Genomic DNA, 19,378 nt, shown 5'->3' on the forward strand with positions numbered 1-19,378 from the left:
CCCCCCTTCCTCCTCCTTCCTCCTCCTTCCTCCTTCTTCCTTCTTCTTTCTTCTTCTTCTTCTTCTTCTTCTTTTTGAGACGGAGTTTCGCACTTGTTGCCCAGGCTGGAGTGCAGTGCTGCGAGCTTGGCTCACCGCAACCTCCGCCTCTTGGGTTCAAGCGATTCTCCTGCCTCAGCCTCCTGAATAGCTGGGATTACAGGCATGCACCACCATGCCCAGTTAATTTTGTATTTTTAGTAGAGACAGGGTTTCTCCATGTTGGTTAGGCTGGTCTCAAACTCCTGACCTCAGGTGATCCTCCTGCCTTAGCCTCCCAAAATGTTGGGATTACAGGTGTGAGCCATCACGCCTGACTGGAGCTTTTCTTTAGTGCTTTCTTGAGAGGTTTTTCCTTATAGAGGTCATGTCTTTATATTGAATTCCTTTCAGTATTATATTATTAGATTCACTTGAATGAGGGCAGTGATGGTAACTACCTAAACCTGATTCTGTTTTCCACAGACAATCTGTTAATCTGGAGGGACCATCCTCTTATAAGTAAGGCTTGTTGCCTCATGATATAGGTTCCTGTTAGAACCATAGTCTGCAATATTGGAAACAGAAATCAAACTCAGATTTGTGAATGTCAGCATTTAACTAAAGTATTCCTGACTTCTGCCCCTGCTTTTCAACATTCATTTTCTTCATATACTATTTGTATTGTGCCTATTTTGTATTTTGTTTCATTCAACATGCTTTTGCTGAGCCTCTACTCATAACATACTGTGGGAGCATGATTATTCCCTTTAAGGAGCTCACAGTTAAGCCAGGGTATATGTGCATACATGCTGTTAAAAGCACAACGGAAATAATATATGCATGTATGTATGTTCATGGCAAAAATGGAAAGGCTATATGCTAAAAGGTTACAGTGCTTCTTGTGGGAGGTGGGAAGTTTATAATTCTCAAATGGGCATGCGTTATTTGAACAGAGTTTCATAAAATATCAATAGGTCAGAGTCATGTATCCGCAGTTGATTTTTAGATAGTATGCTTTTTCTTTTCATGCTGTTTCCTAATATTAGGATTATGAACAATTTGTAGTAGTTTGTAATTAGTGACTTGCGTCTTTTCTGTCACTAGCAAATGGTCAGCTGAGACTTCTGGCCGAAGCAATGCCATGCCGCATATTAAGACATATATGAGGCCTTCTCCAGACTTTAGTAAAATTGCTTGGTTCCTTATCACAAGGTAAATAGTCCTTACATTCCTTATGGGAGAAGTTTTTTTTAATGTGTTCATAATTCTTGCTCTGAATGTTGAATGGGTTTCTAAAAAGTGATTAGTGAGTTGTCATTACTTTTCAGTATGTTTGTGTAATATGAGCCTTATTTAAAGGCATCTCATGACTAATCCCTTTGTAAAGTATATGATCATCACCTACTTTTGCTTATAAGTCTGCATGTTTATAAGATTTGCATAAAGTTTACATTTACTTCTGTTATTTAATACCTCAATAATAGGGGTTATGCAAATTGACGTATGGGTAAATACAGAAGAAAAATGAAATGTTAATTTTTTTTTCTTAGTTTCTCCTTAGGTAATTGAACCTGAGGCATTAAATCTCTTTTGTTCCCTTTTCTGAAACATCTTTAAGATATAATTTATATGCCATAAAATCTGCCCATTTAGTCTCTACTGTTTAATGGTTTTAGTATAGTAACAGAATTATGTAACCATTGCCATAATCTAAATTTAGAATATTTTTATCACCACTATAAGAAACCACCTACCTGTTGGCATTTTTATGTCTATTTTTATAGGAAGATAAATTGCTATGTCCTTTGAAAACTAGAACTTGAGTTCCTGACTCCCAGGCTGAACCCAACGATTAGGCATCTCTTCATGATTCAGTAACATAATTAATGTCGATAGCAACTAATTAAAGTATCACAGAGCAGAATTATTTCTTTAAGAAAGGAACAGCACTCATGAACAAACTTTTAAACAAAAGAGTCACATCTTCTTGGATAGAGAGAAAGATTTATTTTAAGGAATTGACTGATGCAGTTGTGGGGGCTGGAAAGTCCAAAATCCATGGGGCAAACTGGCAGGTTGGAGATTTAGTAAGATGTGATGTTGCAATCTTGAGTCCCTTTCTACTTTATTGGAAAATTTTAATTTAGTGTCTGTTTGGGTGTAGTTTTCCCTCAAAGTGTAATAAAAAGGTAGATGTGCTTCACAGAAATTGGATGGGTATTATTGATCCTGTTTGAAGGGCATTAAGGGAAGTGGAGATTAAAGTAACCCTGTGAGTAATCTTTTTCTAAAGGCAAAGTTTTTGTAGTTCAGTTCAATGACAGTGTGTACTTGGCTGTGGGAACACACAGAGCCAGGAAGCATGAGCCCTGCCATGTAAGTGACGCTATATCCTAGTTGTTTACCTTTGTAAGGACCATAGTGGAAGCACTGTTAGAAATGTATTGCGTCATTGGGGCAGAGACAGGATCAAATGAGAGATCAGCTAAACTAAGTAAAGAGGTGCTATTGTAAGTAGGCCTAGAAATATGCCTGAGAGAAACCCAGATGGATTAGAAGGAACTAGTGAGGACAAAGGCCATGGAGGTAGGAAAATACACAGGGTTTTCAGGGAAAATCTGAATGATTCCATAGGCTGCATAAAAGGAAACACAGGTTGAGATATCTTTAACATGTATTTTCTAAAGTTGAGTTAAAAAACATCCACTGTCAGTTTACTCATTTAATATTTGTCAGTTTTGTACTATGAATATCTGCTTTAATGTCAAATGGCTGTTACTAAATTAAGCAAATTATAGTTATTTGAAGTTAATTTATTGTAAGAATTTGAAATTTGTCATTATGGATTTGTAGCTTCTAGTTTTATTCTGTAATAACTAGACTGAAAGCTATATCTACTTTCCAAAATATTTAAAGATTAATAGCAACAACATTGGTTCCGCAATTTCAGTATGCCAGGCTGTTCTGGGTGAGCACTCGTGTATTTACTTATTTAATTCTCACAACACCTCCATGAGGACCAGGAGGCACAGAGTGATTAATAAGCTGCCTGTTATGCAGTAACAAGCAGTGGAACCAAGATAGGAGCATGCCTCTCCTCTACTGACTGATGCCCCTCTTCATCAGCATACAGTTTTAGTGTGCCTGTTTTCTACAAAGACTAGTTAATTCCAAAGAAATTGTGTCAGGCTTTACTTTGATTTTTGTATAAAAGAGGAAAAGGACATTGGGCATTCCAATATGATTGAAGGATTTCTGAGAAATGCAACTTACATAACAACTTAAGATACATAGAGCCCACTCTCTCAGCTCTTCCACAACAAAGGAAAGTATAGATTACAGATATCAGTGGCATCTACCAGTAAGCAGCTCCCTTGATTAGGTTTGGACATTTTGTTTTTCTGTCTGTCATCTTTTCTGAACCTGTCAGAAAGAATGTTCCCAAACTGAACTCATCTTTTTTTTTTGGAGACGGAGCTCGCCATTGCCCAGGCTGGAGTGCAGTGGCTCAGTCTCGGCTCACCGCAACCTCCGCCTCCTGGGTTCAAGGATTCTCCTGCCTCAGCCTTCTGAGTAGCTGAGATTACAGGTACATGCCACCACGCCCGGCTAATTTTTGTATTTTTAATAGAGACAGGGTTTCACCATGTTGGTCAGGCTGGTCTCGAATTCCTGACCTCGTGATCTAACTGCCTCGGCCTCCCAAACTGCTGGGGTTATAGGCATGAGCCACCATGCCTAGCCTAGATGGAGATTTCTTTTCCCAGCATTCTTCTTTGCCCTTGTGCACCTGTCTCTTATTACAAGGCTTAAAGCCTGAATGTCCTCTTTCACTGTTCCTTCAAGTGTTTGGCAAACATTTACTGAGGTCCTCCTGTGTATGCCAGACACTCAGGATAAAACAGAAAATTTAGATGGTGCTTTTTAGATGCTCACAGTCTCTGATGTGAGGAGCCAAACACAGAAATGATTAGAATAGGAAGAGACCAATTCTGTACTTGAGGTGGGCACATGGATGCTTTGGAAATAGCTATCAAAGCCTATTCATCTTTGAAATGTTTCAAAAGTTTCCTCTTCCAGTCCTTGCAATTACCAGGTCAGAAACTTATCACCTGGAGTTCTGAAAGGGTCTCCTATCTCTTGTCTCATCACATGAATGTTCTTCACAGGCCACTCATCCTGGTTGCCCATGCCCATTCACCTTTCCAAAATGTAGATTTTCCTCATTGTCCCATGTTCAGAATTCCCCACATCTTATAGGCTGATACACAGATTCCTCAGTTTGGAAGTCATGCCCCAGCCACACAATTTTCATCATTTTTATCCATTAATCCCAGTAGGAACTTTGAGAAGAAGCCAGGCTAGCCTCCTTTCCCCCTGAAGTCATCCAGCCAGCAGCCGATGTAGTTTCCTCTCCTGATCTTTTCATCCCTTATCTCTGTCTCTCCAGTTATTACTCATCTTTTAAGAGTCACGTTCAGGTCCTATCTCCTCCTGGAGCCTCTTTCAGTCTCCGCTCATCCCGCCATGTCCAGACCCTTAGATCCATGTGCCACCAGAGGAGCTCACAGCTCCTACCTCACTATTTTGTCTCTTCTTTTAGAGAATAAGCATGAGCTTTAGCATTGTCAGACAGTACTAGATGAGATGGTCATGTCTGCTATTGAACAAGTCTTGCCTTGGACGAGTTTCTTAACCTGTCTGAGCCTCAGACTACTCATCTGCACAGCAACTGTGAAGGTTTGAGGTGCCAGCCATGGTAACTTGACCCAGAGACTGATAAACGTTGGTCTCTACAATTATAAGTTCATTGTGACAAATTATTTAATAAAATATAATGAACTAGAAGTGGGAGAGTGAAATCTCAATACCAGTACAAGGATTACTAGTGATAACCTAGTATGACCATCCCATATTACCTACTAAGTCCATCCATTGCTTCTTGCAGACAGAGTTCTTCTGTTCCAGACAGGGCTGTCTCTCCTGTGCCCTGCATCTGCTTGCTCACCCCGTGTGGTGCCTTTGCTGGTGGTGATCATCTGCTTAGCATACCTCCCCTCTTCTCCCCAAGAGTCCAAATTCTGTTTCCTTAAAGGCCCAGTTGAAAACATACAGCCATGAAGGAATGTCTGGCCTCCCTGTAGTGATACTACCCTTGCTTTGAAGTACCTGTTACTTTGTGTGGCAAGGTCACATACTTGCTGTTACTCTCCAGTTGCCCACTTTCATGTCAGTCCTCTGGACCCCACCAACCCTAAGCTCATGCAGATCAGGGAGCATGTTATCTTTAGTACTCCATAATAGTCAACTTGTATTTTTGAAAGCTGATGGTATAGTGGGCAGAGAGGATACAGGGTGATAAAACAAGCTCACATTTCGTCATTCAGGAAATCTAACGAGCCCTGGTTGCAGATTCTGTGTGAGACACTGTGAATTGAGAATTCAGTGGGACGTAGTCCCTGGTGTACTCAAGGACACTACTAATGCCCTGTGAAGCTCAAAACGCTGCATGTTTTCACTAACTGCTTGTGGAAAGGATGAATGCCCAAAAAGACCCATTTCCTCCCCAGTCAGCAGTTACTTAGCTGCTTTGTCTGAGTCAGGCACTGTCTATACCACAAGAAAGAGAGACAGAGAACCTATTCCATAGGGCTTTTGTTTTACAGAAAGTGGGGTCGAAGAACCAGACAGTATGGAAGTAACTAAACATGAAGATATTCGATAAGGACTATGAACAATCAATGGGGGGGATGTGTTTGGAAGGGTTAGAGAGAGCCACCTTCAGTAGGTAATGTTTAGGCTGAGGTGAGTGACAAGAAGGTCCTGGCCATATGAAGGGTGAGCATGAAGAGCAGAGAACAGTGGGTAGAAGGCACCCAGCTGGAGAGAGGGTAGAATGCTGGATTGCTCAGTGCCTTAAAGTGGAGCGACGTCATTTGATACGTGTCTTTGAAGATAGCTCAGGCCACTGAATGGAGAGTGGATCATTGGGAGAATATGAGTAGACATATACAGCCCAGGTAGAAGGCATGGAGAGAGTGGCATTCATGGGTAAGAGCTCGTGGGTACAGGCTATACTGGTGGGTGGAGAGAGGGAGAAACTATCTGTATGCAACATACTCCAAAAAGCCTCTCTCAGATGGGAAGAGCATGGGTTTGGAGTTAGGCAGACCCGAGTCCCAGTTTGAACTCAGCTACTTACCATTTGTGAATCTTTAAACCTTGCCTAGTCCCAGGTTTTTTATATGTGAAAGTAGATGAGATGGTCATGTCTGCTATTGAACAAGTCTTGCCTTGCCTAAAGCCCCATTATAAGTTTTGTTGAGGGGTTTGCAATCAGAGCACTATCACCAGGCAGTGATAATAGTTCATCAAGTGACATTTCTCTTCCCCACTTAAGGGAGTTTAATTCTGAATATTAATTATAATTATTAAGTAATGGTACTTAGAAATTGAATAGTTCATTGTGAGCACATGAAATAACATCTACTGTAATGAGTGTGAATAATAATACTTCACAGTAGTAGCTCAGCCTGTAGTGACCTCAGAGTCCATTAGCAGGCTCTTGAACCTGTCACCTGGGGATCTCTGTCAACATGTCAGGCCCTCACCAGCACAGAAAGGAAAAAAGTCCTTTCTGCCATGTGGGAGTGAGAAGAAATGGGGAGGGGAGAGAACTGACCTGCATTAAGCAGCACCATGTAGCAGACAGTTCTGGTGCTTTACCTGCATAGTAGTCTCAGTCCCCACAAGAACTTATGAGGTGGCGTTATCCCCTCCCTCCGTTCAATGAGGAATAAGGCGGCAGAGTTGAGGCATTTCTACCCATTACTCAGCAAATATGTATTGCTCACTGTGGCAAGGATAGTGGGCAATACATATTTGAGTAATTAAGGTGAGGTTCTTATGGAATTTACATTTGCATGAAAGAGATTTACCAAAGAATTCATCGTATACATATTAGTTAATTGCACTTGTAATGCTTTTTGACTATTCTACATAGGTGGGATTTTACCCAGTAAGACCTTAATTTTCAATCTTTTGGCTGAAACATCACTTCTGGAGCCTGATGGCTTCCATAATGCCCTAGATTCCTGCACTGTCAACGTTATTTTCCAGTTCGCTGTGGTTGCTTGTGTAATTACCTGGCTTCCTCTCTAGACTCTGTGAGGCCAAGTCCGTGCCTGTCTTGTTCAGCATACCCTGCTGACTGGCCAGGTGCCTGACATGTGGAGATTGATGAAGGCTAGGATTGAAGTGGTAACTGTGAAAGCATTCCCTAGACTGCATAATGGAACATGAGAGGGGCCTCAGAGATGATTCCTGAGTTTGGGGTGTGGAGATGGAGATTAGTCACTGACATCAGTATAGAAGTCAGGGAATGGAACTGGTCTACCACAGTGGAATGATGGTGAATTTGATTGCAGATTGGTTTATTGTGGCGGGGACTTCAGGGTGGAATTGTTTGTTGGAGAGGAACTTAAAAGTTTGGTGTACATATATGTTTTGGAGTTTTGGTCAGTACTGATTGTTGATACTATAATCCTTTGTGACTTCTAAGGGAGTATAGTAGATCAATGCCTGGGCATTGAGGAACATACAGGAAATACATATTGCATGGGCTTTTCATGCCTGCTAGGTGCTCCATTGCCAAACAAATGAATTGGATTCAAACCATTTCTCCTGGGTTGAAGAGAAACTGGTCACACATCTTCCATGAAATAATCTTTCTTTTACCTAAGAAAAATGTTACATATATTCAATTTTGGGTATCAGATTTAACCATTTATTTAGCACATAACTACTGAGCACCTACTGTGCACCACATACTTTTCTAGGTGCTGAGAATGCAATCAACCACAAAGTATAATCTTGACTTTATGTTCTGGTGCTGGGAGTTACATAAAAAGCAAAGAAGTATGTTTATATATGCAAATGGTGGTAAGTGCTGTAGAGAAAAAAATAGAATGGTAATTTAGGTGCACAGTCCTTTATTCTAAATTCTTAGTACCAGATGTAGTTCATACTGTCTGTTAATATCCCTAGTGGTATCTGGACCAACACTCCGTAATAAAATATTTTAGAAGCAATGATCACAGGTAGCCTCATGTCATCTTAGTTCAACTTTTGTTGCCCAATGAGTTAAGATCAAGTTTTGCTATCGAATGAAATGAGTTAAAAGCTTTATTTCAATTTAGTTTAGGTTGTTGTTTTTAAATTTTCAGAGCTAACATGTAGTTCTTAACCAAAAGTTCCAGGCACAGTTCTAAGCACTACATATATGTATGTGTATAAATTCATGCAATCCTCATAGCAGTTTTACAGTGTATCCATTAATCCCCTTTCAGATGGGAGAACTGAAGCACAGAGAGGTTAAACAAGGTGCCCAAGAACCTAGCGTCTCCACCTTCAACCACTGTCCTGTAGGGTATGAGTGCCGGGGTTGGGGAGGGAGACTGCTCCTTAAAGAAGAAGGCCAGGGAAGGCCTCCTGATGTGGTGACATCCATCCAGAGACCTGAAAGAAGTAAAGGAAGAGCCATGTAAATGGGTAGCTGAAGGAAAGCATTCCTGTGCAGGGTGGGGAGTGGGAATATGCTTGTTGTGTTTGACAAACAGCAAAGTGAGTGTTACTGGAGTCAGTGAGATGGGAGGGTAGGTAAGTTCAGAGCAGTAGTGGGTGGCCAGACTTTGCCTTTTTACCTGCTTTCAGATATTACCCTTTCTTTGATGTCTCCTGGGTTGCCTGAGGCTATTTTAGTTGGGTCTATAGAAAGCAATTCAATGAATGTTATAATTTGAATTGATTGGAATAATTGAGTGCTTTTCTAAATGCTTGTCCTTGAGATTTTCTAGAATAAGTTGTGATTTTAAACAGTCAACTTTAGCTTATATTCAAATAGTGTGTGTCTCAACAGGGCACTGTTGTTATTTTGGTCAAGATAATTTTTTGTTGTATGAGATTGTCCCATGCATTATAAGTTATTTAATAACCTGACCCTCACATACTAACTGCCAAATCCTGGTGAAAGCTGAAAAGAAATGCCTTACACATTTCTAAGTATTCCCCAGATTTTATGTTCTGGTAGATATCATCATCATCCTTGAGAATAAATTTACAGGTATATAAACAAATGATATATCCTTTCATTTAATGTATTTATTTACTTTAGAATAGTGAGGCAGGATTGTAGAGAACACTGTAGGTTCTAGTCCAAATGAAATGCTAATGTCCAGCAAATCTAGTGCTCCGTCAACAAAGTAGCAGACATACCGGGTTTTAAGAATTGTATTTTATCCAAAGGTAAATGCACCAAAAGCTACGTAAATCAAACTTTTGATATTTTTCTACCTTATTATTACCAATCTATATTAATGTTTGGGTTTAGAATGAATAACCAACTCCTCTTTATTAAGTACACTAAAATTAAATTCTTCAGAAAAAAATTGCAGGGGCAATAAGCACAGTGAATGATAGGCAATATGAATTTTGACTTTTAACATGATAATAAGACTTTAAAAAATAATCTAGAGCTGCATATGCAACAAAGCATTGCCCTTCAAGGTGATCACCTTTTGAAAGTAGGTGCTTCAGACAAAAACATTGCCATTGCTCAAGTTTTCTTGCCACTCTTCCAAGTTCCTTTAAAATGAGTTGACGTGGCACATCAAGTATTGTTTCTTAATAGACACTCTTTCTTTCCAGCCTTGCATTTGTTTTCTGTTGTTATGTTATACATTATCACAAACTAAGGGGGCTTTAAACAATACAAATTTACTATCCCATGGTTTCTGTCGGCCAGGAGTCTGGGTGTGGGTTAGCTGGGCCCTCTGCTCAGTGTCTCACCAGGCTAAAATCAAGGAGTCAATCCAGCTGTGATCTCATCTGATGCTTGGGGCCCTCTTTCAAGCTCACGGTTGCTTGTGGCTGTATGTCTGAGGTTCCTGCTTTCTTGTTGGCTGTCAGCCAGGGGTTCTCAGCTCCAAGGTGCTCCATGGTATTCTGCCACATTCCTCATGGGGTACTTCTTGGAAACCAGCAGGAGAATCTATCTCAGGAAGGACCCAGCCCAAGCCCACCAGGATTATTTCCCTTTTGACTAACTTAGTCAATTAATTGATAACCTAATTGTGCAAGTGAAACCCCATCATATTCACAATTCTGGCTCATGCTTAAGAAAAAGGGATATACAGGCATGTGCACAAGGGGCCATCCTCTGATTCTGCTTTCCACAGACTTAACTGATATTTCTTTCCCAGTTTGATTTATCCATCTTATTCTTCAATCTTGGCTGGAAATAATTTCTTACTGTTTTCAAAATTGGGATTTGTTTTCTATAATTAAGCAAAACTACCCTTGTACAGACTCAAAAGACTGAACCTCCAGCTCCAAAGGTCTTTGAGAAATGAAGTTCTGTACTTTCTTGGAGCCAAAAGAGGCAGCCGTACTGGAGTAAGGGAACAACCCTGCAGATGACTGCTTTGGAGAACCATATTTGCTTGAGTATGTAGAGTTGTTAAAAATAGTAATCCTATAAAAGATTAGTAGAATCACAAAAGATCTGATGTCCTAATCTTAAAAAATCTTATCCCCTTAGCAAATACATTTTGTATGGTTCCTGTTGGGTCTACATAATACCTTATTGCCTGTTATGTCTCTAACCATCATAAGTAGAGGATGTTGACTTCCTGATCATTTGGACTTTGTTTCATCCAGTTGACATTTCACAAATGTGAAAACTGTCTACAGAAGGTCAGGAATCGGAATCTTATTAAAATGCTAGCCTTAATATAGTTTTTAAGTTTCCCTTTTATTATTTTAAATATAAATCACAGTTTTCATTTCCTTTCATTATGTGTTGTGATTGAGGTTCTGACTGAAAACATTTTTCATAGATCCTGGGTCATGTTTTAGTATATAGTTGCCATAGTTACCACATCACTGAGAATCATAAAATCTGCACCAAAACCTTTTTTTAATGAAGTTTCTGTTTTGTTGAACTATCACATTAGAAGTTTTCTTTTACTTTAGAGAAAATGAGCTTATAATGAATTATGCTTCATTTCCTACCAGAATACTCATTGTGATCTTTGATAGTTATTCTTTAATGTTTACGCTTTCTGGCAGACTGTCTAATATAGTGCCTAGTTGAGTACCTGGCCTGCAGTGGCTCAGAAAACTGAATGAATGGTTAGAAATGAATTAATGGTTAGAAAATTAACTGCAGTTCATTTTCATCAGACTGCTTCTCGGGTTTTATTTTTTTCTGTACTGTCTAGAATAACTATACCTTTTCTTTCAAGTTCTAATTCAAATGAATTAGAAAGTGAAACTTTTTCTAGCTCAGCAGACATAATTATTTTTCCCTTTGTGTTTTCATGGCATTTTTTGCTGGATCCTTTTTACATCTTCCTAGTTGGTTCTTTTTTTTTTTTTTTTTTTTTATTTTTTTTTTTTTTTTTTTTTTTTTTGAATATCTTTTCTCACTGCTTCTGTAGGCACTGACCTGGTTGCTTCTTTGTGGGTCCCTTTGCTTCCCTGTCTCATGAGCTGCAGGTGAGCAACATGCCTGATCTTACTTATCTTTTTCTCCTTTGCATCTAACACTGCATGGCACATGGTTAGTGACCAAAAAATATTTGAATCAGTGCCCTTTTAAAAACTTTTTTTTTCCAAATAGGTAATGTACCCAATACATAAATGGTATTTAAAGAAGGTATGTCTTCCCATTCCTGTTCTCCTGCCACCCTGCTCCTCATCCAGAAACCACTGCTGCTAGTTACTTGGTTTAATAGCTTTAACCCATCAATATTTTGAAACTCCAGGTCCGCAGGTGGTGATATTACCCAATCATCCAGCATATTATGGAGGAAATAACCTGAGATAGAGTCCAAAGATCCAAGTCCTAATTTGAGCTTGCCACTTACTAGCCTTGCCACTTAAATTTTAGAAAATTCATTTATACCCTTGGTTTTTATCTCATTTTTGGAATCCCAAGGATGTTGATACAAAACATGCAATTGTTTTCTAGTAAACAGTATGTCGTGTTTAATATTAGTTCACTGCTTGCTTTTTCATGTCTCTCATAATCATTAGGCCTCTTACGATTTTAGAAAGCACCTTATAAAGCCTTTATCTTTTTTGCCTGTGTAACACATCCATATAAAATAGATGACCTAAAGACATATTCAAGCTGGGTGCAGTGGCTCACACATGTAATCCCAGCACTTTGGGAGGCCAAGGCAATTGGATCACTTGAGCTCAGGAATTTGAGATCAGCCTGGGCAACATGATGAAACACCGTCTCTACAAAAAAAAAAAAAAGAAAAAACTGGGGCTTGGTGGTATGTGCCCATAGTCCCAGCTACTCAGGAGCCTGAGGTGGGAGGATAACTTGAGCTTGGGAGGTTGAGGCTGCAGTGACTTGTGATGACACCATGGTACTCGAGCATGGGAAACAGTGAGACTCTGTCTCAAAAAAACAAGATTTTTTTCATAGATATATAGCCACTTCTAAACTCAATGTGTGGTTCATTTTTAAACTGGTCACAATTTATTCTATTTAATCAAGCCAATTACAGTCAACCAGACTTATACATTCAGAGAAACTCAAAATTTTAACAGTTCACTTGAACTGATTAGGCTGTTATATTAGCGGCCGATTTCCACTTTTGCTTGGTTGCTTGATTTTATAGAGAGATATTTATGGTTTTAATAAGATTTTCCTCCCATCTGTTTTGATCCTACCATAAAATCATCCCATGTTGGATGGACAGCTGGTTGTTAGGGAAATTATTGGGACATGATAACAAATGTAGTGTTTAAATTTTACCACAGGGCTAAGCAGGCAGGAAGATGAGGTTTAAGAGAAGCCTTGGTTAAGAGGATAGTGCCTAGGTATAATTGGCAAACCCAATGAGAACAGTTATGAAAGTTGTGCATTGTGGGTGGTCAGAAGCAAGGTGGGTACCCAACACATGCTGGATCACTGTTAAAGTTGCCTAGCAACTGACAGGCAACGTGGATAGTCAGGGATAAGCAGAAATGTTGGTGCTGCCACTTCGGGAGAAAACGAGACAAGTGCTTGACTGCAAAATTACTGGCTTTTTGAGGAAACAAAAGACATTCTCTCTCCTCTGCTTTTCAGTATCACTATGCAGTACTCCTTCTGTAATGTCTGTTACTTTGATTCTGAAACAAATCATTTCTTTTTGTTCTCCTTTGTCTCAGTCTTTTGGTGAAAATAAAATTGGATTACACAAGAAAATACTTGTAGATGTCATTGGGTAGACTTGGTTGCCTGGCCCTGTGGTCCTAAGATATTGGGATTAGCTGTCATGCTTCATGTACTTTGTTACAATTGATGGTTATCAGTACTAACGCCTACAAGTGATTTCCTTTATACAATAGAGATGATTCAAGGTCATATTACTACCCTTGCCTGCCTGCATTCTGGCACAAGTGGACTGAAGACAGAGCATACCCCTTTCTGCGCTCATGTGAGCGAGTCTCATGAGCATCATCACTCTTGGCAAGAAGCTTGAGACCCCTGACTTGGTGCCTGTAGACTCTGCACACTGGCAATGCTAATCACTAAGTGCACATCTGGCTTGAGGTGCTGCTACCTGGAGTTTCCCATCAGGGACTGACCTCCATAGAAAACCTCTCACAAGTAATATAGCAAATACTTGTGTGGTACTTACTGTATGCTGGCCAAGTGCTTTTTTATACTAACTCATTTAATCCCATGGAACTTGCCTTCTACTTGATGTAGACCTGTTGTCTCTGCTTTGGGATTGTTACAGAGACATTATTACAGGAGAGTCAGCAGGATGGTGATAGGCCGAAAGAAGGAAGGGAGGAAGTAAGTTGCCTTTTAGGTTGTGAGCACAGCTCTCCAGAAGAGTTACACATGCTGTTAGGCTTTGTGGAGCAGATCATCAACCTCTAGGAGGCTGCTCCTCCAGCCATCTCAGGTCTTAGTGGAAACCTTCCTTGTGCTTTGCAGCACCAATGCTTTAGGCTCCGTAAAGACAAGAATCGTTCCTAAGCTACTGTGCACTGTGGGACTGAGGAAAACAAATGTAAGGCACCAGCCAGCCTTCACAAACCTTGTAGAGGAATCATCTTCAGAGAGCTTTTCAAGGTCTCCAAGGACATTGACCAAACGCTGACCATATATTGGGCCATTCAGTCTTACTGGACATGTAAACAGTCCATCCGCTTTGCAGCCACACTCTTGCTTAAGACATATGCTTCTGCTCTCTAGGCCCATTTCCCCATCTGTAAAACCAGGGGTTGGGCTAAATAAGTGGATTTTATGTTGTGTTCCTTGGAGTCCTGTGGGCTCTGGAAACCCCTTTTAGAAGCCATCACAACAGTGGGCAGAGAGAGAGACGAGTGCAGGTGATTCACCCGGAGACGCTTGCCCTTGTTTGCTTAAAATACTTCCTTTGAGCAAAGGGTTCTCTAGGTTTAAAAAGAAAATTTTTGAAAATCATTATAATAGATCATCTCCTAAGGCCCATTCTAACAAACATTTCATAGTTCTGTTTAAAGCATTAACAGTTTCCACTTGCACCTAGATTAGTTCATTCATTCCTCATTATAACTCAGTGCAGTGAGCAGATGGTAGTCAAGTCCATATTGTAGGTGAAGAAATTGGTGACCTAAGTACATAACCACAAGGTAACAGAGCTAGCCAAAAGCAAACTCAAATCTTACTTACAGTCTGCTCTTTTCAAGTCCTTGTATTTATTGCCTTTTTACTGTAGGAGATAGATGAAAACATTGGACCATTTCATTAGAAAACAAAATAGTAATTTTTGGTTATCACATGGGTTACTATCAAATACGTACTCAAATTCTTTGATATAGTATCTAAATGCCAATTTTGACCTGAAATTTGAAAAGCAATTTTTTTATCCTTCTTAGCAGTAATTTTTGTTATTTTGGATTCTTAATGTGATGACTTCTAAAATCCTTATAATTCCATCTGTAGGATCAAGGATAGATAGATCCCTTTAAAGACTAGGTCAGCAGTTAGCCTGGACTATGCCGTAGAGCACCAAAGCCTCCATTTAGAATCCAGCGTGGCTGTGAAAGACTGCTTGTTGGGGGAGGGTCATGATAGGCCTGTGACTGAGAAACAAAATGAGGTTGCAAGTAGATTTGTCCAAATCTATTTGGTGGTTTGTCAGACTTTGCACTTGCAAAATCCCACACCCACGTATCTAATCTCCTTTAGTGTTCTGCTCTTATCTGCTTGAAAACACGCATCATAATCATTTTCATTTTTCTTTTCCTGCTGGCATTTCTTTGTTAATACACTGTATCTGTAAGACCTGATATCCACCCTGGAAACACAGCTGATGTGTTGCATCCTCTTAGAAGTTAATCTTTCAAGATTCTTAACATTTGCAGAAATTTGAGACAGGGTCTTACTCTGTCACCCAGGCTGAAGTTCAGTGGCATGATCAGTGGCTCACTGTAGTGATGACCTCCCATGCTTAAGTGATCCTCCTTTTTCAGCCTCCGAAGTAGCTGGGACTACAGATGTATGCCACCATGCCTGGCTTTTTTTTTTTTTAGATGGAGTCTCACTGTGTGTGCCCAGGCTGGAGTGCAATGGCATGATCTCAGCTCACTGCAACCTCTACCTCCAGGGTTCAGGTGATTCTCCTGCCTCAGCCTCCCAAGTAGCTGGGATTACAGGCACCTGCCACCAAGCCCGGCTAATTTTTTTGTGTTTTTAGTAGAGACAGAGTTTTACCATATTGGCTAGGCTGGTCTCCAACTCCTGACCTCAGGTGATCCACCTACCTCAGCCCCTCAAAGTTCTGGGATTACAGGTAGAAGCCACCATGCCTGGCCCATGCCTTGCTAATTTTTGTATTTTTTGTAGAGATGAGATTTCGCAAGGTTGCCCAGGTTATTCTTGAACTCCTGAGCTCAAAGCTTTCTGTCTGCCTTGGCCTCCCAAAGTGCTGGGATTATAGGTGTGAGCCACCATGCCCAGCTACTCCTCCTCTTTATTATTCATCAGTATTTTCACTCCATCCTTTTTTAGACTTTCAAAATTAATCATTGTTATTATTATTTTACAGACACTTCTTGTTTACAGTTACCCACAAGTTTACTCATTTCGTTGTTCCTTTTTCTTCCCAGTAGTCCTATCCTTTGAAACAAATTGAGTTTTATTCCTGAACTATGTCTTTTATAGTTATTTCGTTGACTCATTCTTACTGGCAATAAGCTCTGATTTGTTTTTCTAACACTGCCTTTATTTTTGTCCTCATTTTTAAGTGATAATTTAACTGAATTTAAAATTATTTGGCCGGGCATGGTGGCTCACACCTGTAATCCGAGCACTTTAGGAGGCCAAGGCCAGTGGATCACTTGAGACTAGGAGTTCAAGACCAGCCTGGACAACATGGTGAAACCCTGTCTCTACTAAAAATACAAAAATTAGCTGGGCATGGTGGTGCACACCTGTAATCCCAGCTACTCAGGTGGCTGAGGCATGAGAATCACTTGAACCCAGGAGGTGGAGGTGGCAGTGAGCTGAGATCACTCCACTGCACTCCAACTTGGGTTATAGAGCAAGACCCTGTCTCAGGGGAAAAAAAAAAAAAACTGGGAGAAAGTAACTGCCAACTGAGATTTTATTTTTTTTCATTTTGAGACCGAGTTTCACTCTGTCATCCAGGCTGGAGTGCAGTGGTGCGATCTTGGCTCACCGTAACCTTTCCTTCCTGGGCTCAAGTCATCCTTCCACCTTAGCCTCCCAAGTAGCTGGGACTACAGGCATGTACCACCACACCTGGCTAATTTTTTTATTTTTTAATTTTTTTTAGAGATGGGGTCTCACTATGTTGCTGATCTCAAACTCCTGAGCTCAAGCAGTCCTCCCACCTCAGCCTCCCAAAATACTGGGATTACGGGCGTGAGCCACTTACTATGCCTGGTCTTCCTCCTAGTTCTTAAATATTTTTTTCCATTGGCTTTTGAGCTCAGTTGTTGCTATTGAAAAGTTGCCATCTAATTATTGTTCCTTGTGGAAAGACTGTCTGTTCTCTTTGGCCGCTTTTAAGATTTTCTTTACCTTTGGTATTCTTCAATTTAGATCCAATGGATAAATAGGTATGGATTTATTTTTATTTATTCTGAGCAGGATTTGTTGTATTTCTTCCCAATTCAGTAAAATGATTGGCTATTATTGTTAAGCATATTGACTCTCACCTTCTCTTACTTGCATTTTATAACCCTTAATAGAAGCTTGTTTGAGCCTCTTATTCTATCTTCAGTTTCTTGCTTTCCACCTCTTTGCCTCTGAGTTGCATTCTACCTGATTTCTTTAGATCTTTCTTCTAGTTCGTTAGTTTTATTTTCATCTGTGACTCATGTGGTGTTTAGTTCATCAGAGTTTTTAATTCTATTAACTAATTTTTACTTTTGAACTTCTCAGATACCGTATGCTTCATGGTTTAGAGTTCAGACCAGAGTCTCACTGCCTGAGTTCAAATTCTTACTCTGTCACTTACTACCTATTGAAATCTTGAGCAAATGACTTTCATTTTCTCATCTATTAAATAAGGGTAGTAATAAAATAGGTATCTAATAGTTAAGAATGAAAATAAATAGAATGTGTAAAGGAATTAAAACAACAAATATTGTTTTAATTTGTTAAGCACAGTTAATACATGCTGTGTATTAGCTGCCATTATTAGCAAATTTGTTTCTTTCTTGTTTCATTATTTCTTTTATATGTTGTTTACTTTGAAATCTTTTGTTTGTTTTTGTTTTGTTTTTTGAGATGGGTCTTGTTGTGTCACCTGGGCTAGAGTGCAGTGGCATGCAATCGTAGCTCCTGGACTGAAGTGATTCTCCCATCTCAGTCTCTCACGTAGCTGGGACTGCAGGTGTACACCCCCATGCCTGGCTAATTTTTGCATTTTGTTTTGATGTGGGATCTTGCTTTGTTGCCTGGGCTGTTCTGAAACTCCTGGCCTCAAGTGTTCCTCCTATCTTGGCCTCACAAAGCACTGGGATTACAGGCATAAGCCACCATGTCCAGCTCAAATCATTTTAAATATACTTTTTTTTTTTTTTTTTTCTTTGAGACATAGTGTTGCTCTGTCACCAGGCGCCAAGCTGGAATGCAGTGGTGCGATCTCGGCTCACAGCAACCTCCGTCTCCTGGGTTCAAGCAATTCTCCTGCCTCAGCCTCCCAAGTAGCTGGGACTACAGGCACACACCACCACACTCAGCTAATTTTTGTATTTTTTAGTAGAGACAGGGTTTCACCATGTTGGCCAGGTTGGTCTCAATCTCTTGACCTCATGGTCTGCCTACTCAGCCTCCCAAAGTGCTGGGATTATAGGCGTGAGCCACTGTGCCTGGCAAATATACTTATTTTTAACTTGTCATCTAATAGGCCAATCATCTGAAGTTCCTGGAGGTCTATTTTATTTTCTGCTGTCTTTTGCTCATGATGGATTTGGATTATTTTCCCTTTTATTTTACAATTTATATCTTCACTGAAGCTTTACCTATAAAAATTATCTGTGACTTGAGTGGACAGACCCCTGTACCTCCAGATAGATTTTGTTTCTGCCAGTCTTTTCAAGAACCTGGAACCAATGTGTACGTTAATATCTCGATATAAGGTAGGACAGATACCTAGCATTCCAATATCTGAGAAATCAGTTAGAAAAAAAGGAGTGACCAGAGAGGTTGAAAGCAGAAAGGATGCCAAAATGAAGCAGAAAACAAGGAAAAATATTACATTAATGTTTCAATTATGCCGGGAGACAGGAGGCACTGATAGTAGAAGTCTCATGCTACTGAGAGATTAACATAAGATTAAAGAAATTTCCATTGAATGTGGCAGTGTGGAGGTTTTCAGTGATTTTGAGTGATTTCAGGATAGTGGTTTGGAGAAAAGTCTTATACTGAAAGCACATAATAAATTGAAGGGTAAGTGGGATTCTCTGTAGTATTGTACTGGACTGGAAGTTATAGCCAGTGCAATAAGGCAAAAAAAAAAAAAAAGTCATAAAGATTGTTAAGGAAGAAGTAAAACTATATTTGCAGATGATTTTGCATTTGTAAAACCCCAAGCTATTTAAACATGATTTCAAGATTCACTATAAAAGCAGGGTAAGACTGTGATAACAGCATAAGAATAGATAAATTGGATCTTCCGAGGGAGGGATCCAAGATGGCCATTTAGGAACAGCTCGGGATTGCAGCTCCCAGTGAAAGCACAGAGAGTGAGTGGACGCCGCATTTTTACTGCCCACAGACTAGGCAATTCCCAGACGGAGGAGCTCCACAGGTCGCCAGCGTGGCTGT

The 19,378-nt window shown here is 40.0% G+C and overlaps 1 protein-coding gene across 3 annotated transcripts in view; it reads left to right on the top strand.

The window, feature by feature from the left end:
- The window catches only part of TDP1 (tyrosyl-DNA phosphodiesterase 1), a 98,348-nt gene that overhangs the window by 36,055 nt on the left and 42,915 nt on the right, over nucleotides 1-19,378 (top strand). For all 3 annotated transcript variants that reach the window (XM_037737115.1, XM_017524558.2, XM_017524559.2), the window contains exon 13: nucleotides 1,126-1,233. In XM_037737115.1, the coding sequence (XP_037593043.1) occupies nucleotides 1,126-1,233 (108 nt within the window). The remainder of the gene's footprint in view (nucleotides 1-1,125; nucleotides 1,234-19,378) is intronic.

The sequence above is a fragment of the Cebus imitator genome, unplaced genomic scaffold (assembly GCF_001604975.1).
Source record: "Cebus imitator isolate Cc_AM_T3 unplaced genomic scaffold, Cebus_imitator-1.0 Scaffold34, whole genome shotgun sequence".
Classification (NCBI taxonomy): Eukaryota; Metazoa; Chordata; class Mammalia; order Primates; family Cebidae; genus Cebus; species Cebus imitator.